The sequence below is a fragment of the Eleutherodactylus coqui genome, chromosome 8 (assembly GCF_035609145.1).
Source record: "Eleutherodactylus coqui strain aEleCoq1 chromosome 8, aEleCoq1.hap1, whole genome shotgun sequence".
Classification (NCBI taxonomy): Eukaryota; Metazoa; Chordata; class Amphibia; order Anura; family Eleutherodactylidae; genus Eleutherodactylus; species Eleutherodactylus coqui.
In genome coordinates, this window is record NC_089844.1 from 176,576,485 (window position 1) to 176,598,220 (window position 21,736).

The 21,736-nt window shown below is 45.6% G+C and overlaps 1 protein-coding gene across 3 annotated transcripts in view; it reads left to right on the plus strand.

The window, feature by feature from the left end:
- The first annotated feature begins 2,179 nt into the window (after positions 1 to 2,179).
- LOC136577702 (regulator of nonsense transcripts 3A-like) overlaps positions 2,180 to 21,736 on the plus strand; it is a 41,043-nt gene continuing 21,486 nt past the window's right edge. Inside the window, exons 1-3 of one of the 3 annotated variants that reach the window (XM_066577619.1) lie at positions 2,180 to 2,717; positions 8,412 to 8,538; positions 12,565 to 12,632. In XM_066577619.1, the coding sequence (XP_066433716.1) occupies positions 2,342 to 2,717; positions 8,412 to 8,538; positions 12,565 to 12,632 (571 nt within the window). In that variant the 5' untranslated portion in view covers positions 2,180 to 2,341. Of the gene's footprint in view, positions 2,718 to 3,613; positions 3,835 to 8,411; positions 8,539 to 12,564; positions 12,633 to 21,736 lie in introns of those variants that run through there. The other 2 variants (XM_066577620.1, XM_066577621.1) reach the window with 2 other exon arrangements.

Consider the following 21,736-nt stretch of genomic DNA (forward strand, 5'->3'; position numbering starts at 1 on the left):
TGCGAGCATCGTCGACAGTTATGCCCCCAGACAAAGATCATTTGATTTCCATCACAAAAGCAAAAGGCATTACGAGCAACGGGATGCGCTTTCAACCAGAAAATGATGCATCCGCCGAACGTTTCGCAAGACAATTGCTGCATATTGAGAATGCTGAGGTAAAATGAAAGCTGTGCTGTAATTGGTTGCTATTTCTTATACTGCTGAGGCAACATGAAAGCTGTGCTGTGATTGGATGCTACTTCTTATATTACTGAGGTTACATGAAAGCTGTGCTGTGATTGGTTGCTATATATTGTACTGCTGAGGTAAAATGAATGTTGCGCTGTGATTGGTTGCTATTTTTTATATTGCTCAGGCAGAATAAAAGTTACGCTGTGATTGGTTGTTATTTCTCTTACTGCTGAGGTAAAATGAAAGCTGCGCTGTGATTGGTTGTTATATTTTAAACTGCTGAGGTAACATGAAAGCTGCGCTGTGATTGGGTGTTATCTATTATAAAGCTGAGGTAACATGTAAGCTACGCTGCGATTGGTTGTTATATATTATACCACTGAGGTAACATGAAAGCTGCACTGTGATTGGTTGTTATCTAGATACATAAAAATGAATGAATGTCTGTCTTCGCAGCAATGCGCGACGGGTAAGCTAGTAACATATATTTTTTTCTCCTTCTCCTCCCCTCCCTCCCACATTTAGGTATTAACTTTAAACATATATTGTACCATTTCACTATTTTTTTTCTCTCCGCCCCACCCTCCACTCCTACATTTAGGTATTTACTTTTAACACAGATTGTACCATACCAGTCTAAGAGATGGCATAAGTATGCAGATTGAATATGTCTTTTAATGTATGATATTCCAGTAATTAATGTCAATAACGATAAGTGCTTTTAAGCCCCTTTTCAAAATTTCTCTTTTTTTTCCTTTCTCCCACCATCTTTTTAGTTTTAGTACATATTTCAAATCCTACATGTATATTTTTAATGAAATATTTGCAGCTATTTTTTAATTTTCAATGGTTACACAGCTATAAAGTTTCATTTTTCAAGATGTGGTGAGAGAGAGTCATGTGATGCCAATTGGAACACATGCTTGCATTCCAAGCCTCCCTTTAGTAACTGGCAGCAGGCACGTTATCACGTGTACCGCAGACGGTCATGTGATTCTCCCCCTCCCTCCTACATCAGCTCAATGGCAGTGGCCATCGGAGGGTGTTCCACACCTCCTTGAGGATTCAGCAGTGGTCACACTGTCACGTGCACCATGGATGATCATGTGACCCCTTCCCCCTCCTCCTTTCATGTCAGCACAATGGCGCCCACCACTGGAGGGCTATTGATGGGAGTGTACAATATGGTATGTGTATTTGTTTTTTTTAATTTAAATTCTGCTTGTATGTGTAAAAACTTGTACTTGAAAAAGGCTCTATTTGCCGAAACGCGTTGTATATATGTCTTGCTGACTCTCCAGTGGGAGAGTCCCTTTGTTTGTGCAATAAATCTGTTTCTATACCAATTGGATCTTCTACGGACCTGATTTGATCCTGGAGGAAGTTGGATTTACAGCACCATTATTTAAGGTTATCCTAGATTTCGAGGGGGGAGTTTTGTTGCTCAGTTTCCATGGGTACCAGCTCCCCTCTCAGAAGTGAGTACATTTCTATTCTATATGTTTGGGGCGCAGCTTGTTCTATATTTTCTGGTCACTTAATCTTCCTTTAATTTTATTTCTTGTATTAGCAAACTCCTCCCATTAGGGTATATGAGGGATTATTGGGTCAAATCAGCAACTTCTTGCAGTTTCGATTTCTTTCAGTGAAAATGAATTTTAAAAAAAGCTGATTTCATCCATTCTATCCCCAACTGCTTAATCACCATTACCTCGGTCTTCCCCATTCTTTAACTCTCCGGTTCAGCACCAATGCCTTGGTCATCCCCAATCTATCCCCCACTGGTTCAGCACCATTGCCTTGGTAACTCCGACTGGTCTTTGCTTACATGACAGCTGTGGTTATTTGCCTGTATACACCCAAATCCTTCAGCCAATGAATGGCCATATGAACACAGCCAAAAAGGGAGGACTTCAAAGGGATCAAACCGGTGAGTAAAGCTTTTTTTATACATTTGCTTTCTTTAGCAAAAACCTCAGTGGTAGGTGTAGCATTGACATTCAGGTTCAAAGTAATTTCTTAGAAACCAAAGCTCAGCTTCCAGGAAGTTATCTGATGCCCAAAATTAAACTGATAATATCCATCAATGTAAGACTAAAAAAGAGGATCAAACGGTGGTATCTCATACAGATAGAAGACACAGAGAAGAAGGAACAGTCTATGAGAGATGGAGCCCAACCAGATCAGAAAGAAGATCCTCAGATTTAGCCTGGATGATGGGCCTCGTGGTAATCACTGTTTCTTCCATATTATTCAGCAGCATTCAAGTTTCACAGGTCGTGTTAATCAAGGATACTCCAGGGTTCTCTTACAGCTCTTTGGTTATACCGGTCATGGGAAATCTGCCTTCATAAACTCCTGTAAGTACGTGCTGGAAGACAGTGATATACTTATACCATATGCTGAAGCTGAAGAAAGAGCAAGCGGAGGCAGGACCTTGGTGAGGGAAGCCTACAACCTCACTGAGAACATCACTATTGTGGACAACAGAGGGTATAACACCATGAACAGCTTTCAGAGAGCGGAAATTTATGCCCAATTGGGTAAGTGAGAGCAACAAACATTAGATTTATAAGGTAGAACAGTTCATCTATTCCCATGTAACATCCTGTTGTATGCTGTCTTGTATGACCAATCTGCACAGTAGGGAGGGTTTACATGGAACAACAATCGTTCAGATAGTCGTTCAGAAAAGTAATTGAAGTGTGCAAATGCAAGTCGTTTATTTGCTTTTACACTGAATGTTTGTTTTGCTTGTTTTTTTGTCAACATATTGTTTTTAGAGGGGATCTCCAAGCAAAATTATTTACAAGTCACTCAAATACGAATGACTGTGACTTTACACCAGATGACTTTTGATCAACCAATAACTATTTTTTAGTTGAGCTAAAGTGAAATGGCTAGTGACTAGTCAGCAAGTTATCTCTCGTCAACCTGTTGACGGCCAAGTTAACATAAAACAACTATCGTTTGCATTTCCTGCTTTGAGGGATTATTTATTTTATGGTCATCCTGTATAAAGGTATCTTTAGTTGTTTATCTACAAAGATTGCCAGGGGACACAAGGTAAATGTAGCAAACAATGAGATATGTGTATGCATTGTGGTAATGCAGTAGCAGGAGTGGAGTGTGCGGGGCCTCTGAGCGCAGTCTGGTTTAGTTACCCTGCACCTGTAAGGGTACGACTACTCAGGTTAAATTTCAACTCCCTCACAAGCTCAGTGTCCTTTGAAGCCTGTGGAACTTTGGTCCATTGAGGATTGTAGGGCGTGAGGCTCTGAGTTCTATGTAGACCTGGCTCAGGTCTGTGAGGGACCTGGAAGCACAGAACGGACTGTTGGGGTGAAGTCACCTTCCTAGAAGATACGCTGAGAGAAGCGGTAGGCGTTGCTGTGTGCACTGTGACAGACAACAGTGGGAAGTTGTCTGTGATATGCTGGACTGTATTTGTATGCTGAATACCTTTGCTGTGCTGATGTGAAATAAACGCTGGACGAACCAGCATTGGGACTTTACTTTGGTGTTTCTGGACATCATTGCGGTGCTGCCATCCCTGGTCAGGGGGAAGTAAGCAGGAGATCCCAGGCAAGTAATCCCCAATTGCCATAGCATCTAGAGAAATACTGCAGATGTGGGTGATGCAGGACTCTGACCTAGAAGGTGGGTGAGAAGTGAGCTGTAAATAACTAATAGGCACTTTGCTGAATATCACTTCTGTGGTTCATGTGCTACTTCAATGTTTTTCCTCTGTGAAACTAAAAGGCAAACAGTTTCATAAATTACAGTTAGCCATTTTGTGGAAAGAAAAATATCAGCCGGCTGGCCCTTTGTTATTGTGTTAGGCTTCACAAATGTGATTCTCAGGGGAGTAGGGTCAGACATATTTTTTTTTCTATTATGCATGATGCTTACAGTGTCTGTATGCTATGATTTTGTAGATCTGAATGATCCTGTTTTGTAACTTGAGGCCAGTGGCAGATTATGTAGACCACAGGACCCGAGCTGTTCGCACAAAGTGCCCCTACCGCTGCACACACAGTAACTATACTCAGTGGCATACCTTTCCTGCACCTACACCGCTGTTTTGGTCTTCTCTACTTGTATCTGCACTCTCCCATCTCACTTCTATGCCAATACTCCACTTGTGCCTTCCCATAGTAATAGTGCCCACCAAACATGAATAATTCCCTTAAAGTACAAATGACAGGCAATAATATCTCCTTTGTGCTTCACAGTAATAGTGTCTTACTTTGTGACCTCGCACAGTAATAATTCCCCTAACCTGAGTATATCAGAATCATTCCCAGCTGTAGCCTTGTGAGCTCATTCCACACTCCACACCCACAATGTCCTGAATAATGACAAACAGGTATTACTTTTGGATAATTTGGCCACAGCAGCCATTTTATTTCAAACAAATTTACATAAATTAACTTAATTTAACCATTAATATTCACCATTCACCGAAAGAGGGGAGGTCCTTGAAGCCCCAAAATCTGTCACCTTACTATTTACAGGGCAATATCCCAATTGCCTCCAGCTGCACTGCAACTGATTTGGAGACACCGCTAGCCTTTATAAGGTTAGACGGTTCACCATCTCTGCAAGGACTCCCCCCTGTCAGAGCCAAGAGGTGACAGACCCAACCCAAATCATCAATAGGGGGAAAGGTGGCTATCCACACCCTGAATCCCCCCCAAACCAATTTTATAACTGAGTCCAAGGACCCCCCTACCCACCGCTGCCATGACAATGCTAATAACTCTTCCACCAACTATTCTTCACTTATTATTATTAACCATTCTATCCCCTAGAAATAAAACATCCATAGGGCAGAAGGGTGGGATTTCTTAGTTTTCTCTTCCCCTGCCCTTTTATAGCTTCTCCCATACCCCTGTTAATTACCCTCTCTTGTTTGCTGTTAACTGTTTTTCTTCCCACTTCCCTATTTATTTGTTGTGTGGGCGGCTATAAACTTTAACAAAATCACAAAAGACTCAGGGTGCCTAGACTTACAGCGAACCAATTCTTTCATTCATAATTTAATAATTTGAGTAAACAGAAAATACTTTGTAACACCCACCCAACACTGGAGTTTCAGAAAAAAGGATAACTCTGCTAACCGACACTGAACCACCAACCCGGAAACACCCTGCACCTGTAAGCTATTCTAGTAGTCCAATGTCATGGCATGTCAAATAGAGCAATCATTAGACAATGTCAGTGAACCAACCACTTAAAACTATTTCCTCAACACCTGTCCATGAGCACTCCAAGTCAATGTTGCCAAGGAAGACTGGACTAGGGGAGCAGCTGGCTCACATCATAAGCTGCAAGATGTCGAGACAAGGTGTCCTTTCCTGGTCTGGCTGGGGGCAGAGGCTGCCAAAAACATGCCATTAAAAAAGGGACAGCACATCAGCAAACCCCAGGTACATTACACACCTTGCACTGGATGTTGTTCTGTAGACAGAGCAGGATCAGCCTCCTCAGGAAAGTAATGACAGGCACAGAGTAAGAAGTCAAATTATTGATGGTTTGCACTGCTCCCATATTATTGGATAAGAAAAGCACTGACTGATTGGACAGAAGATGACCCCATAACTGGGTGAACAACTCAAGGACAAGGTTCACACACTAACCCTTAGCATGCCAAGAATCAGGCTAGGAATCCACGCCTCAAGCTGATCCAATAAGTACACTGAAACCCACTGAACTGAAAGCATTTGTGAAAAGGCAAAGCTGCGGGCTCTGGACTCTCCAGATCGCCAGTATGTCCTGCCGTTGTAGTCCCACAGAAAAATCTGCCAAGCTCATAAGTCCACCTTAATGTTCTTAGAAACCTGCATGTAATGGGAGGGAACAGAAACACCTATCATCACCAACAATAAACGCCTACGAAAAACCCTGCCCATTAGCTTAACCATGAATGCAAATACCAATAGTCCACGTAAAGACTGTACCTGAAGGAGTTGCACTTTCTTGGTGGCAAAAAAGTTGTTGAGTTTGTCCTGAAGCTTAGCCACTTTCGCGATAGGAAGACGAAAAAACATTTTGACAGAGTCGATTTCAATACCCAAAAAGGAAAACGCCATCGGTGGGCCTTCTGTTTTACTCACTGACAAAAGAACAGTGAATTTATCTGTAACAAAATGAACCCATCCAACTGACAACCAAGGAGGTCGAAACAGTCAGATAAATGTCGAAATGCTGACTCAATATCTGACTTTACCATTAATGCATCTACGTTCCAGACCATCCTGAATCACTCAATCAAATGATATATAGTCGACTGATACTAAGTCCTTGCTGATATCATCATTCACCGATCCACTGTGCGGGTGAGACAAATGATGGATGAGCAGGAACTGGGTCCATCGGGTGCAGGTGCATCAAGGTGGAGGAGCCACCATGGCAATGAGACTTCCATCTCCAGAAAGGAGGGCTGGCGAAGTTGGAAAAATCATCCATACAGCTGTGTGAGGAAATGTCCGAAGAAATTAATGAAGAGGACTACTGTCCCGATGGGATCGCTGCTTCCTAGCTTCATTGATGGTTTCTCGGACCTGTGATGATGAGATGAACTCCTAGGAGTGCTGAGAAGTTTTTGAAATCAATTTTGCTGAGTCTGGAGCCCTATCTAACAAAAAAAGGCAGCGCTTAACTCACCTCAAACCGTCCCCAGGACTAGGGGTGTGAGCAAGATTACTTGCTCACGTAGAGGCAAATCCTAGGGGTCCTCAACTAAATACTCACCCTGGGGGCCAAACATTGCATTGTAAGCAGGCCTAGACCCATGGGTAGCACATGGGACGCAAAGGACGCCATCGCACACTATGCTGAATCCCTTGGAGGGCAATGGCATCCCATTCACAAATACCTGCTGCAGTGAGGGGGCGCACACCATGGTAGAGGTGCTTGTTGCAGCCAGAGGTATAGGAAGCCATTACTGCAGCCACACATGGCCTAGCACATCGTAAACCGGAGGTACCCAATATACCAGGGGAAAGGGGTACCAAGGGACTGCATGCTGTATGCACTGCTAGCTCAGACTCTCGCCAAAATGCTTGCTGGAGTGATCGCAGTCTCAGAGCGGGCATGATGGGTAGTGGAGGGAGAGGGTCGTGATGGACGAGAGTGGGATTATCAGGAAGAGTGGCGCTGAGTGCCATTTAGCTTCGCTGACAGTGCCAGCTGCATCCAAAGAAGAAGTTGCAGCTAAGCAGTCCCCTCCTGTTACAATCTATGCCACACAACTGCCAGCAAGGCCTGATGAGAGAGATCCATGCTGTGCATGTGGTGAAACAATCACAGCAGAAAACGGGCCTTCCTTTATCAGCACAGAGTTTATATAGAACGCCCACCACAACAGACTACCCAGGAAGCACTGCTAGAACCCCCTCAACTCTCCTTAGAGAGAACATGTACCAAGTAACCCCCGTAATAGACAGAATAGGGAATAACAGAGGAAAAAGGTGGGGGAGACTAGGACCCATAATTGTAAGAGGAAACAAGACCCATTCCACAGTGAAAGGCCAAGCAGGTATAAATCTGGTCACTCACACAGATGAAGCTGTATCCCAGATATTGCAGCCTCATTACAGCGTGCTCTGTGCATAGCTCGCTGCTCCCTCTCCTGCTCTCAGCACAGTATGTGCAGGAGATGGGGGAAGAGCAGACTATGCACGAGACATAATGATTTTACATCAGTTTGGAAAGCCATGGCCCCCTGGGAACATTGAAACCCATAAGGTCACCCAAACTACCCTAGTATAACGTGCCACTGCTTAAGTCAGGTCCTTGACAATAGTTGATTGGGTCAGGGTCTGATATTAACACATAGAAACTGAGAAATTAAATGTTAGAGTTGATTTACACTAATTTTCTTAAGCTTCTTCAAGGGGTGGACCCTCAGAGGTGTGGTATACTAATATGTATATGTGGGTTCTGTGAAGATAAAGAACCCATGACCATCCAGCTTCCAGTTAAAGAATGTATTTAGTGCTCTTATTTATTAGCTGGCTGGTCGGTTCTCACCTGGTTTGCCAGAAATCATGTAATTTGTTATGTTTTGCATTCTTCATTACTGTACTGTCATGGCAGCTGGTTACAGAGGCCACAACAGTGAAACCAAAGGTCACCGGGCTACTCATGGGTAACCCCAATGTGTCTAGACTTCCCCTTTAATAGACTGCTGATTATTAATATACAGTGTGAATATATCTGGCTTTTTCCAGGAAACTTCATCCCCATCGGTGAGAAGGTGGAGTGGATGGATGACTATACAGCTATGATGCACAGACTGGAAGATGCGGAGCTGAACCCAAACTACTCCGACTTCATTGTCCCCATCCTAATATACAGGTGAGGGGTGATGGGTAATGAGGTTTGTCCAATTACAAGTTAGTTTTTTTTGTAACATGAGCCAACTATCGGCCAAGGAACTGCTCAAACAAGCAATTTTGACCAATAATTGTCCTGTGTAAAAGCAGGACCTCAGAGGATACTAAGCAAGAAACTGCTAATTAGTCACTAATTGCTTTGTTTCAGCTCATCTTTGAATGGCTGCCTGTTCAAAGTGAATGGATTTAAGCAGCCAAAAGAGATCTCTGGCGTGCTACGCCTCCATTCACTGATCGACTGCCACTCCAACGTGAAAGCACATTAAAGACAGTTGTCCTGTGTAAAAGTACCTTTAGGGCTCCTGCAGATGAGCGTATGCATAGATGTGCTTGTGATAGCGTGACGTAATTGCGCTATAAAGGGAGAGCTCTCTGCACATTCTACTGTACTTTCCTACACTGTCAGGCCCTTTCACATTGGCGCGGGACACATATAGATGATTGAACAGGCTCAGTAGCTTAATTAGTCCCCAGTGTTATCAATTAACACCACAAAATTAAGTATTTCAGTGCGCAATTGTGTACGGATGGGGTGCACATTTGCGCACCCGTATACACTCCTATGGTGCCTTGGGTGCACAATTGTTCACAACAGTAAAGCACGGAAATATAGCACCAAAACTAAATGTGAGGGAACCCATTGAAATCAATGGTTTCTGCTCTCTATGGTTTGAGCAAGCGATTTGGCACACAGTAATGTGCTCAAAACCACCTGTCCACAGAAGCCCTCGTCCCAGTGTTACCTCAATAGCAGAAAAAGCTGCTAAGATCTGAGGGGTCATTCCCATCCCAGCGGTGCCCTACATGCACACAATGCAGCCAGTCCAGGTTCATACTGAGACCATAGTGAGAGAGCAGAAAGCCAGAGACCCGTGGACAAAGGGGCATGAAGGTAAATTCTGTGGCTACCTGCAACACATGTTAGAAGTGACCAACAGTTAGAAGCAGCATGGTGACTTCTACTAGAACGATTAACTAGGCAACGTGATTTTTGTGTCTAAGAAAAGTTTATTTGTTCCTGTTAGATTATTGTAAAATCTAATGAAAAATAACTTTCATCTCGAAAAAACTTTGCTTTTGTTGGCGGACATCAAAATAAAAATATATGATTTTAAATTTCCAATGTTTCAAGGGCATACACAGTGAGAAAAGAAAATTGCTTACAATAATGTGCCACAGTCATTATACAATGCAGAGTATGATCATACAGTTCAAAATTAATCAAAATGACAGTTTTTTAAATTGATAATTTTGTACTTGGTCACTTTCACGTACGAGCCCCAGATGTAGTCGCCCTTCATATTCTCGTTGCATTGTCCTTTATAGCAACGCTCAAACTGTTGCATGTCTTGGTTGAGCCTTTCTCCTTGTTCCTCGGCGTATGCTCCCATGTTCTGCTTGAATTTATGTAAATGAGAATCCAGGATATGAGCCTTGAGCGACATCCTGCAGCCCATAGTGGGGCATTTCTTCACCATCATTTCCATCAACTCACATAGTTGTCTACTTTGTGATTTCCCAAGAACCCTTGAACCAAAATTGTTCCAAGCTGCTATCTGTACTTCTGTGAGCTTGTCAGGAAATTCCGGACATTGTATCTCCCAACCATACTGATCATACTTTTGAACTTGCAACAGGAATTTGACACAACTGTACTCCTCCTGTAGATGTGCAGAGTCACCCACTGGAAAGGATTAATGAACCAGACATTTTGATTAATTTTGACCTGTATGGACATACTCTGCATTGTATAATGACTTTGGCTCATGATTGTAAATCAGTTCTCTTCTCACAATGTATGTCCTTGAACCATTCGAAATTCAAAATCATAAATTTTTAATTATCGATGTCTGGATCACAAAAGCAAACTTTTTTCAAAATGAAAGTTATTTTCCATTATATTTTACAATACGCTAACAGGAACAAATAAACTTTACTTAGACACAAAAATCACTTTTGTTTTGTTTTGCCTAGTTGTCGGCCTTCAGAGCCCAGGAATGTGTTATTAGGGTGGCCCAAAGAACTTAGCTTTTAACTGCAAAGCAAGATACCCTCTAATTTTTCCCTTTTAACAAACCTTTATTTGGGGCAGTTTCAGGTTCTTATGTCTACGACAAGTTTGTGCTCAAAGAACATGAATTTTTAGACTTTTTACTAATAATGAAGAAGAACAACTGTTGCTTAAAGTCATTGAAGCAAATCACAAGGCTGTTCTGACACAGATTACCAAGAAATCTACTGCCCAGTCCTTAACCCCTTCCAGCTCCAGGGCGTAAGTTTATCTGCTGGCAGTGGGTTACTTCCTGCAACAGGGCGTAAACTTACGTCATGGAGATAGCGCGAGATCATAAGTGATATCGCGCTATCCCGCAGCGGGAGCCGGCTGTCAGTCATAGCCAGCTTCCCGCTACAACAACGGAGATGCATCAGAGATGCAACCCCCGCTGTTAACCCCTTCCCTGCCACGATCTATGTAGATCGCGGCATGGGACGGATTCACAGAGCTCGCTCCCTCTGTGAAGTTGCCGGGCTCTCGCGATATAATTGCAGAAAGCCCGTCTGGTTGCTATGGCAACAGGACGCCAGATACCGACATCTTGTATTGCCATAGCCTGTGATCGCTGTATAAGTGATAAGCCCTGGCAGGACAGAAGTCCTGTCATGCCTTATCACAGCGATCATCATTGCTGTGCCTTAAGTCCCCCAGAGGGACACAAACAGTGTAAAAAGAAATGTACAAAAAAGAAAAATGTAAAAAAAAAAAATGTTAAAAAACCCCTTTTTTGTGCTTTTTGTCATATTAGCATGAAAAACGGTAAAACAAAATTAAAATCCCACATATTTGGTATTGTCGCGTCCGGAACGATGCATACAATATGTTGCACATGCATTTGACTCTACACAAAAAAAAAAACGTTTAAAAAAAACGCTAAAAAAACTGAGGCAAAATGCTAATTTTTAGCGTTTTGCCTCCCTAAAAACGCAATAAAAGGGATCAAAAAAGCTGTATGTACCCCAAACTGGTACCAGTAAAAACTACAGCTTGTCTCGCAAAAATAAGCCCTTACAAAGCTCTATGCATAGAAAAATAAAAACGTTACAGGACTTGAATGCAAAAAACGGGTTTTATTGCAGAAAAGTGGAAAAACCTAACAAAATGTAAGAATTTTGGTATCGTTGTAATCGCATCGGCCCGCAGAAAAAAAGGATTGTGTCATGTATGCTGCATGATTAACGCTGTAAAAAAAAAAAAAAACTCAAAAATCTATGGCAGAATTGATGCGTTTTCTCTCCCTGCGATCATAAAAAAAATAATAAAAGTTTTACAATATAGTCTATGTACCCAAAAATGGCACCATCAAAAACTACAGTTCGCCATGCAAAAAAGAAGCCCTTGTACGGCCGCGTCGATGGAGAAATAAAAAAAGTTATGACTTTTGAAAAATGGAGATGAAAATTCACCAAATATCGTTGTGTTCTAAAGCCCAAAATAGGCCATGTGCTTAAGGGGTTAAGCACTGACTGACAAGGATTTGTGTCATAATTTTGACTATTTTCATATATTTGTAGGTATTTTTGTAGGAACAGCACAAATGTGTAGATTGTCCGGACAAATACCGTGGTCAATACTTAAAGCATTGTGGTTCTTTTGCAAAAGCACATTGTTACTATTAATGCTGTAGCTCGTGTAATCAGAAATCTTTAGCGCAATATACATCAGTTTTGAGCACCGTCTCGCAGTTGGAATTTAAAGCTAATACTTTACCCTAACACTACTATTAGCAGATGGAACACATTGGGAAGGTGTCTTGCTGTCTAGCTGCCACTTTATTTGTTGCCATTTCTCTATTGGCCACCCTAATGTTATTATAGGGAGAGTAGAGCAAATCAATCAGAAACTTAGAGGACAAGGAAAGCATTATCATATTATGTGTTCTTCATCATCATGGCCATCATCACCATCATCATGTATTTTTTTTTTCTCCAGCGCCGAATGTCCTTTATTTGACAGGAAAGAAGTACAGACATTTATGGACAACTGTATGAAGATGACAGGTAATACATGTGTCGCGTATTGTGGCTCTGCCCCTTGGACTTGTGTCTCTGTTGCTCTGTGGCTGCCATCTTTTGATCATCACTATGAAGAACTCTCTCTAATAAATGTTTCACTGTATTTGAACCAAAAAGTGGTACACATGTATTGCACCACATTTATTACATGTTTAAGACACTTAATGCACCTCATTTGACAAGAGGGCGTGGCTTAGTGGAAAAATGGCACTGTCTAGCTAGAAATAATGTGTTTGAAAAATTTGACATAATTTTGGTGCTAAAATTTGGTGTAAACTGAGCCAACTAAGGGGGGCGTGGCTAACCAGCGGCGGGAACGGGCGCCATCTCGGGGGCTCCAGGCTGGAGGAGACTTTCAGAGGTGATCTCGCCATCCTGAGAGCACCCCTGGAGCTGCAAACCGCACCGCTGACACCACCGGAGCAGGAGCTGCAGAACGACACCTTCCGCGGGCCTCTAGCTGGAGTAACAGAATCGGGGCCTACCTCGTCGGGCGCATCCCCGGGCTAGAGTTGGGAGCACGGCCGACCGGAAGTGGAGGCCGGCCGCGGACGACTGCAGGGAGCTCCTACCGGGAGGCAGCTGAGGGGGAGGCACGGCTGCTGGAGAGAGAAGGCCAGCTGAGAAGGTGGTGGAGGCGCCGGAGGGGAGGTGAGAAAGCCCTGGATCTGCCTGCAGGCACTGGGAGGGCCGAGACTGCCACAGACTGAGAGGAGGGGGGGTGGCTGAAGAGGTGGGGAGCTCCATCTACACTGAGGGCCTCTGTCGGGAGTGCTGTCCGGGAGGCTCCTGAGGCCAGAGAGGGGGTCATCCTCTACTCCCAGGGACTGCCATTTATTGTGAGCAGCAAGCCATACACATACAGCCTGCACAGTAGAGATGCAGCAGAGCTGGGACTGTTGAAAGCCTGTGCAGCTCATCAGACACTACAGTACAACACTGGGGCTATATTCTGTGGGCCAGAGAGAGAAGCACAGGCCTATAGGGACAGGGACAAAGTCTTGGCGCTCAACCGCATGAAAGATCCGCTGAAGGTCAGAGGGCAAACAGTCCGTATCTTCCCTGACTTCTCTTTGGAGGTGCAGCAGAGGCGGCAAAAGTTCACAGAGGCAAAGAAAGCTCTGCGCGCTAAACAGCTTGTCTACGCCATGTTGTACCCTGCTAGGCTAAAAGTGATCAAGGACAATCGCTCCCATTTCTTCGAGAGTCCTGGAGATGTCCTAAATTGGCTCGAGCAAAATTGAATCCTGTTTGTGAGACATTACAAAATTGATGCCGTGGCTGGCCTACTCTGTGGCAACAACTGAAGGAAATTCCCCTCCTCTTCCGTACAGCTCCCTGCCCTCTCTGGTTTCCTTTCCCCTTCGCTTCCTTTCCCCCTATTTGCCTCCTCTCCCCTACCCACCTCCTTAGCCCTTTGGGCCAGCCACTTATGACAAAATCGTCTTTGGTATGTGATGTGGATTCTGTTAACTATGCTATTTTTTTCCTCTGACTTTCCCGGCGGCCTGATAATGTTACTCTCTGTGGCCCTCCCTGGTGGACCCCAACTCATGGCCAATGGCCTGGTGGGGGCTCCCCCTCCTTGGGCCACCAGCCCACATATCAGTATCCCAGGTTATAGCCGGGTATATGCAAGCTGTGGAGATACAGCCCACATGACGCAATTGTGTCTCATGCTCTTTCGCAGGGGGACCATGTGACTATATTTGTTCTCTCAGTCCTCTCTGTTTTAAGTTTCTCTGTTAGTTCGCTGGGGCAGGCCTAATGCCCCTCACAAAGTTTGGTATTCGGGGATCCAAACCTGTCCTAAGTTTGGGGGGATGGGTAGGGTGGGAAGGGGTTTTTGTTATGGTTCATATATCTAAGATAACCAGTCTACTTTATTGCACTTTTTTTTGGCGCGACTCTTCTTTCGGTGTTATGCGGGTGTCCTGCGCAAACAATGTCCAATTCTATAGCAATGGCTAGCACGCATCTTAAGCTGATCTCCTGGAATGTTAGGGGTTTGAATTCCAAATTTAAGAGAGCTCTAACTTTCAATTTTCTAAAAATCCATTCTCCCCACATCATACTACTTCAGGAGACACATCTACAGGGCTCAAAGATACTGGCTCTTAAGAGAGCCAATATAGGCCCTGCGTACCACGCTACTTATTCCAACTATGCCAGAGGAGTCAGCGTCCTGGTAACTAAAGCAGCCCAATTTGTATTCCGACAAATCCACATTGATCCTGGGGGTCGGTTTTTGATCCTTCAGGGAACCTTCCATGGCCGGCTCCTCACAATAATCAATATCTATCTGCCGCCCCCCGCTGATGTTAAAATCCTCTCTGATGTGATGGCCCAGGTGGTTTTGCTCGAACGTGCTCCAATAATATTTATGGGGGACTTCAATCTGATTTTGGACCCGGTGCGGGACCGTTTCACTCCAGCTGCCTCGGCATCAACCAGATTGCTGACATGGGCTGACTCCTACTTGCTGCAAGAAATATGGCGCCTGCGACACCCGCATGACACTGCCTATTCATGTCATTCCCTAACACATAATGCTTTTTCCCGCATCGACCTGTGTTTTGGCTCCCCGGACTGTCTTCCTATGGTGCGGGATGTTTCCTATCTGCCCAGGGGCATATCGGACCATTCCCCACTCCAGCTGGTCCTTGACCTTGGTGTGGAGAGCTCTCGTCCCTTGTCGAGACTCAGCCCTCTGTGGCTGGCGCAGGGAGAGGTACAGGAGTACACTGAGCAGGAAGCAGGGATATACTGGGAGGTCAATGAGGGGACTGCTTCGGAGCTAACTGTGTGGGATGCCTTTAAGGCTTTTACTAGGGGGTCTTTCACATCCGCCATCGCTGAGTATAGAAGATCTCTGCAGGCCGCCCGATTGGACCTGGAACGCCGCCTTGTTGCGGCGGAGGCCAGACACATAGCAGATCCTTCCCCAGAGGCCTACCTGGACTTAAATAACCTACGGCGGAAATACAAGTTACTACTCACTGAATATACCAAAAAGAAGTTTCTTTACACTCGTCACCAGGTCTTTGACCAGGGAGATAAGAACGGTCATCTGTTGGCCTATTTGGCTAGGGAGGATCAGACATTGCCGCCAATCACGGGGGTGCGCGATGCTTCGGGGACCCTGGTGGATGACCCCAAACTGATCAATCTAACGTTTGCCCACTTCTATAGTAATCTTTATACCTCCAAACTTAGCTGCTCGGATGAACAGCTAATAGCTTACCTTGATGATATCCCCTTCCCAGCGCTGAGCCCAAGTAGTGCCACTTATTTGGATGGGGACTTGAGTATAGAGGAGGTAATGGACGCTATCAAGTCACTTCCCAATAGGAAATCGCCAGGGTTGGATGGACTCCCTGGGGAATGGTATAAAAAGAATGCAGATTTCCTAGCTCCCCGGCTTCTAACGCTATATAATTCTATTCTGAGAGATGGTGCCCTGCCGGACACCATGCGCAAGGCCATAATTGTCATGATTCCTAAAGCTGGAAAAGATCCTGCAGATTGTGGTTCCTATAGGCCGATCTCACTTCTTAACAACGACGTTAAAATTCTGGCAAAAATACTGGCAATGCGCATAAATTCCATTCTTAAAGAGATCATACACCCTGACCAATCTGGCTTCATGCCTGGCAAAAGTACAGACATGAATCTAAGGCGGCTTTTTGACCATCTGACATATGAACACTCTAACTGCGGCAAACGCACCCTGGTATTTATAGACCAGGCAAAGGCCTTCGACTCAGTAGAGTGGAGGTACTTGTGGGCAGTGATGCAACGGTTTGGATTTGGGCCAGTATTTATAAGATGGGTAAAGATCCTATATGACTCCCCAGTGGCCAGTATTAAAACCAATGTCCATATTTCGGCCCAGTTTCCCCTCAGTAGAGGCACACGACAGGGTTGCCCCCTGTCCCCTGCCCTGTTTGCCCTTGCTATAGAGCCACTTGCAATCCGGGTCCAGACCTCGCCGGTAATAAAAGGATTTAAATTTCACAACTATGAAGAGCGCATAGCACTATACGCTGATGACACCCTCCTCTTCCTCCAGGATCCGGAGTCTTCGCTTGACTCTGCACTCACCATTTTTGACATATTTGGCCTGCATTCTGGTGTTCGGGTCAACTGGGACAAAACCCACTTAATTGCGATAGACTCTGCAGCGGCTGAGCTCCCTTTGCCCACTCCACTGAGCTGGACAACTCAGACAACCTACTTGGGTATAAGAGTGTCGGTGAGGGTTTCTGCCTTCTCTGACCTTAACCTAGCTCCCCTCCTGAAATGGGCTGAGGGAATGGCAACACGATGGGCCTCTCTCCCGCTCACTCTGGTGGGCAGAGTCAATTTGATAAAGATGAAGCTGCTACCAAAAGTTTTGTACGTACTCCATAACTCCCCTGTCCTGGTCCCAATCAGATTCTTCGCTACGCTTCGTGGGATTGTACTGCGTACACTGTGGAAAGCCTCTACCCCCAGGATTAAATTGGAGACCCTGTGCCTCCCGGTGAGCTGGGGAGGATTAGCCTTACCCCATTTTTATTATTACTACCTGGCTAGCCAGTTGGTGTATGCTGGGTGGTGGCTGACCTCATCGGATTACAATCAGGCGGTCAGACTGGAGCGCAGGGTGGTGGACCCCACCCTGGGATTGAGGGGTCTGCTGATGCGTGGCTGCTCCTCTTCTATTGCCCCCTTACCTGCCCCCATGCTGGTAACACTTAAAATATGGCACAAGGCATTGCGGCTGACCCCTGTAGTGGAAGTCACATGGTCCCCACATACTCCTTTGTGGGATAATCCACACTTGCCGCACCTGCAGCGCTTTACAGAGTCTGCATTCTGGAGGGCTCAGGGTATTAATGTACTATCTGACATAGTCACGGAGGGCGCCTTCTGCACCTTTCTTCAGCTGCAGATAGTCTACAACCTGCCTGAGCACTCCTATTTCAGATATTACCAGCTACGACATGTGATCAGGGCTCAGTTTCAGGGCCTGTCCATACCGCTGTCCCTGACTCGGCTGGAGGGATTGGCACAGATGTGCAACATGGTGAGACCATTGTCCAGCTTCTATGCCCACTTGGTGCAGTGTCTTGCCCCGTTAAGAGAGAGAGCCACCCAAAAATGGATCATCGACATTCCTGATCTGCTGGAGGGGGAGGGGGAGGACATATTGGCGAGCTCTGGTCCTCCCTTGATTAGTGCTAGAGATAGGCTCATCCAGGTAAAGTTCCTACACCGGATACACTACACCCTATCTAGGCTACATGTAATGGGTCTACTCCCCTCGGCGACCTGCCCCCGATGTTTAATTGCCGACGGGACTATCATGCACATGTTTTGGGACTGCGGTGTCATGCGAGACTAATGGGGGGACGTCCTCATATTTATGGGGTCTCACCTGGGGGCCCCGAGGATCATGCACCCTGGGGTGTGCCTCTTTGGGCTTGTTGGAGACCTGCCAGTGGCAGCGGCAACCCGCACCTTATATAAGCTACTGTTTTTCTATGCTAAAAAGGTGATTTTGTTGAATTGGAAACACCCTGGTAAGCCGACCAGAAACGCATGGATCCAGGTGGTGAACTCTGTGTTTCCAATGTACAAACTGACTTATATGGCGAGAGGATGTCCTGAGAAGTTTGACAAGATTTTGGGGAGCTGGGTGAGCAGTCCTGCAACGGCAGTAGAGATGCCTGTCTAGATACTAGGAAGGGATAAAATAAGGTACACCCGCTTGAACCGATCTACTGTTTAGGCTAATCCTTTTTTTTTTTTTCTTTGAGTCGCGCAGGTTAGTTGTTTAAGGGATTAAGGGGGGAGGGTTAAAATTCTTTCGGGGGGGGGGGGGGGGTTCTCTCTTATCTTTCTTATGTCCCTTTGTTTATTATGTCCTGGGGGGTGGGGGTTCCTCCCGTTCTCTTTTTCTTACCGTTCTCTCTCTCCTGATGTTTTGGGACTCCGAGGCTTGGAGCCCTAACCTGGTTTGGGTTTGTTTTATTATGAGTAGTTGATAAATAAAAGCAAAAATGAACAGCCAAATACTATGTCTTATGAGAAATGCACACGAATATGCGAGACACACAGTGTTCTTACTTTTGTTCCCCTTTTTTCTCAATTCTCATATACTGTGATGTATCAACAAAATGTGCATTCTTTTTGGTGTCCGCTGTTTTTGTATATGTATCTATTTTGGCTAAATAAACGTTCCTTTAAAAAAAAAAAACTGAGCCAACTAAAAGATAGTGCTTTGTTAGACAATAGTGTTTAAATATGTGTGAAATTTATTATACATTGTGAGCCGCTGTGATAAATCTGGTACATTTTTAACTGTCTAGGCTAAGGGTGCCTACCCACTACAGTTTTTTTTCACTGCGAAATTCGCAGCGTTTTTTTTTTTTTCTGCAGGAGTCTATGGGACTTGTAATGTTAAAATTGTGATCACGCAAAATCGCAATTTACCATGAAATCGCGATTTTGAGCGATCGCGATTTTAACATTACAAGTCCCATAGACCCCTGCAGGAAAAAAAAAGCTGTGAATTTCGCAGTGAAAAAAAAACTAGTGGGTAGTCACTAGAGATGAGCGAACGTACTCGTCCAAGCTTGATACTCGTTCAAGTATTAGCGTGTTCGGGATGCTCGTTACTTGTAACGAGTACCACGCGATGTTCGGGTTACTTTCACTTTCATGTCTGAGACGTTAGCGCGCTTTTCTGGCCAATTGAAAGACAGGGAAGGCATTACAACTTCCCCCTGTGACGTTCAAGCCCTATACCATCCCCCTGCAGTGAGTGGCTGGGGAGATCAGGTGTCACCCGAGTATAAAAATCGGCCCCTCCCGCGGCTCGCCTCAGATGCGTTGTGACATAGCTGAGGGACAGTGGTATCGTGTTGGAGCTGCTGTAGGGAGAGTGTTAGGAGTTAGTGTAGGCTTCAAGAACCCCAACGGTCCTTCTTAGGGCCACATCTAACTGTGTGCTGTACTGTGGAGGCTGCTTTTAGCAGTGTTGCACTTTTTTTTTTTTTTGTATATCGGCCGTGCAGAGCATTGCGCCCTGCAGTAATAGTCCAGGGACAGAAGTGTGGAGGCAGGGAGAGCGTTAGGAGTTATTGTAGGCTTCAAGAACCCCAACGGTCCTTCTTAGGGCCACATCTAACCGTGTGCAGTAGTGTGGAGGCTGCTTTTAGCAGTGTTGCACATTTTTTTTTTTGGTATATCGGCCGTGCAGAGCTTTGCGCCCTGCAGTAATACTCCAGGGACAGAAGTGTGTAGGCAGGGACAGAAGACATATATTATTGATTGAATATACGCAGTGGTCCTTTTCAAAAAAATATTGGAAAAAAATCTATTTGGCCTGCCTGTCACTGTGCTCAGTGTTCTGGGTCCGTGTCTGCTGGGGGTAGTAGTTCTCCAAAATCATACACAGGCAGCTAAGTGTTACAGCAGGCTTGCGCCAAATTATTTCCTGGCTCTGAAATCACCGGTCTGTTGCAGTTAATAACAGTGCAACACTGCAGTTCCGTGACACACTGCAGGGACAGAATTGTGTAGGCAGGGCCAGAAGACATATATTATAGATTGACTATACGCAGTGGTCCTTTTCTAAAAAATATTGGAAAAAAATCTATTTGGCCTGCCTGTCACTGTGCTCAGTGTTCTGGGTCCGTGTCTGCTGGGGGTAGTAGTTCTCCAAATAAATACGCAGCCAGCTAAGTGTTACAGCAGGCTTGCGCCAAATTATTTCCTGGCTCTGAAATCACCGCTCTGTTGCAGTTAATAACAGTGCAACACTGCAGTTCCGTGACACACTGCAGGGACAGAATTGTGTAGGCAGGGCGAGAAGACATATTATAGATTGAATATACGCAGTGGTCCTTTTCCAAAAAATATTGGAAAAAAATCTATTTGGCCTGCCTGTCACTGTGCTCAGTGTTCTGGGTCCGTGTCTGCTGGGGGTAGTAGTTCTCCAAAATCATACGCAGCCAGCTAAGTGTTACAGCAGGCGTGCGCCAAATTATTTCCTGGCGTTCCGTAAGCGAACTCAGCCTCCAACCACAGGCCAATAAGCGGCGCATTTAATTACAGCGTTGTGTTTCTGCATTCCTGGTAATACAGCATGCTGAGGTGTAGGGGTAGGCTTAGAGGACGTGGGCGCGGCCGAGGACACGGAGGCCCTAGTCCGGGTGTGGGCACAGGCCGAGCACCTGATCCAGGTGTGTCGCAGCCGACTGCTGCGGGGTTAGGAGAGAGGCACGTTTCTGGCGTCCCCACATTCATAGCACATTTAATGGGTCCACGCGGTAGACCTTTATTAGAAAATGAGCAGTGTGAGCAGGTCCTGTCGTGGATGGCAGAAAGTGCTTCCAGCAACCTATCGTCCACCCACAGTTCTGCGCCGTCCACTGCTGCAACTCAGAATCCTCTGGCTGCTGCTCCTCCTTCCTCCAAGCCTCCTCACTCCATGAAAATGAGACATTCTGAGGAGCGGGCAGACTCCCAGGAACTGTTCTCGGGCCCCTGCTCAGATTGGGCAGCAGTGGTTCCTCTCCCACCAGAGGAGTTTATCGTGACTGATGCCCAACCATTGGAAAGTTCCCGGGGTCCGGGGGATGAGGCTGGGGACTTCCGGCAACTGTCTCAAGACCTTTCAGTGGGTGAGGAGGCCGATGACGATGAGACACAGTTGTCTATCAGTGAGGTAGTAGTAAGGGCATTAAGTCCGAGGGAGGAGCGCACCGAGGATTCTGAGGAAGAGCAGCAGGACAATGAGGTGACTGACCCCACCTGGTTTGCTACGCCTACTGAGGACAGGTCTTCAGAGGGGGAGGCAAGGGCAGCAGCAGGGCAGGTTGCAAGAGGCAGTGCGGTGGCCAGGGGTAGAGGCAGGGCCAGACCGAATAATCCACCAACTGTTTCCCAAAGCACCCCCTCGCGCCATGCCACCCTGCAGAGGCCGAGGTGCTCAAAGGTCTGGCAGTTTTTCACTGAGAGTGCAGACGACCGACGAACAGTGGTGTGCAACCTTTGTCGCGCCAAGATCAGCCAGGGAGCCACCACCACCAGCCTCA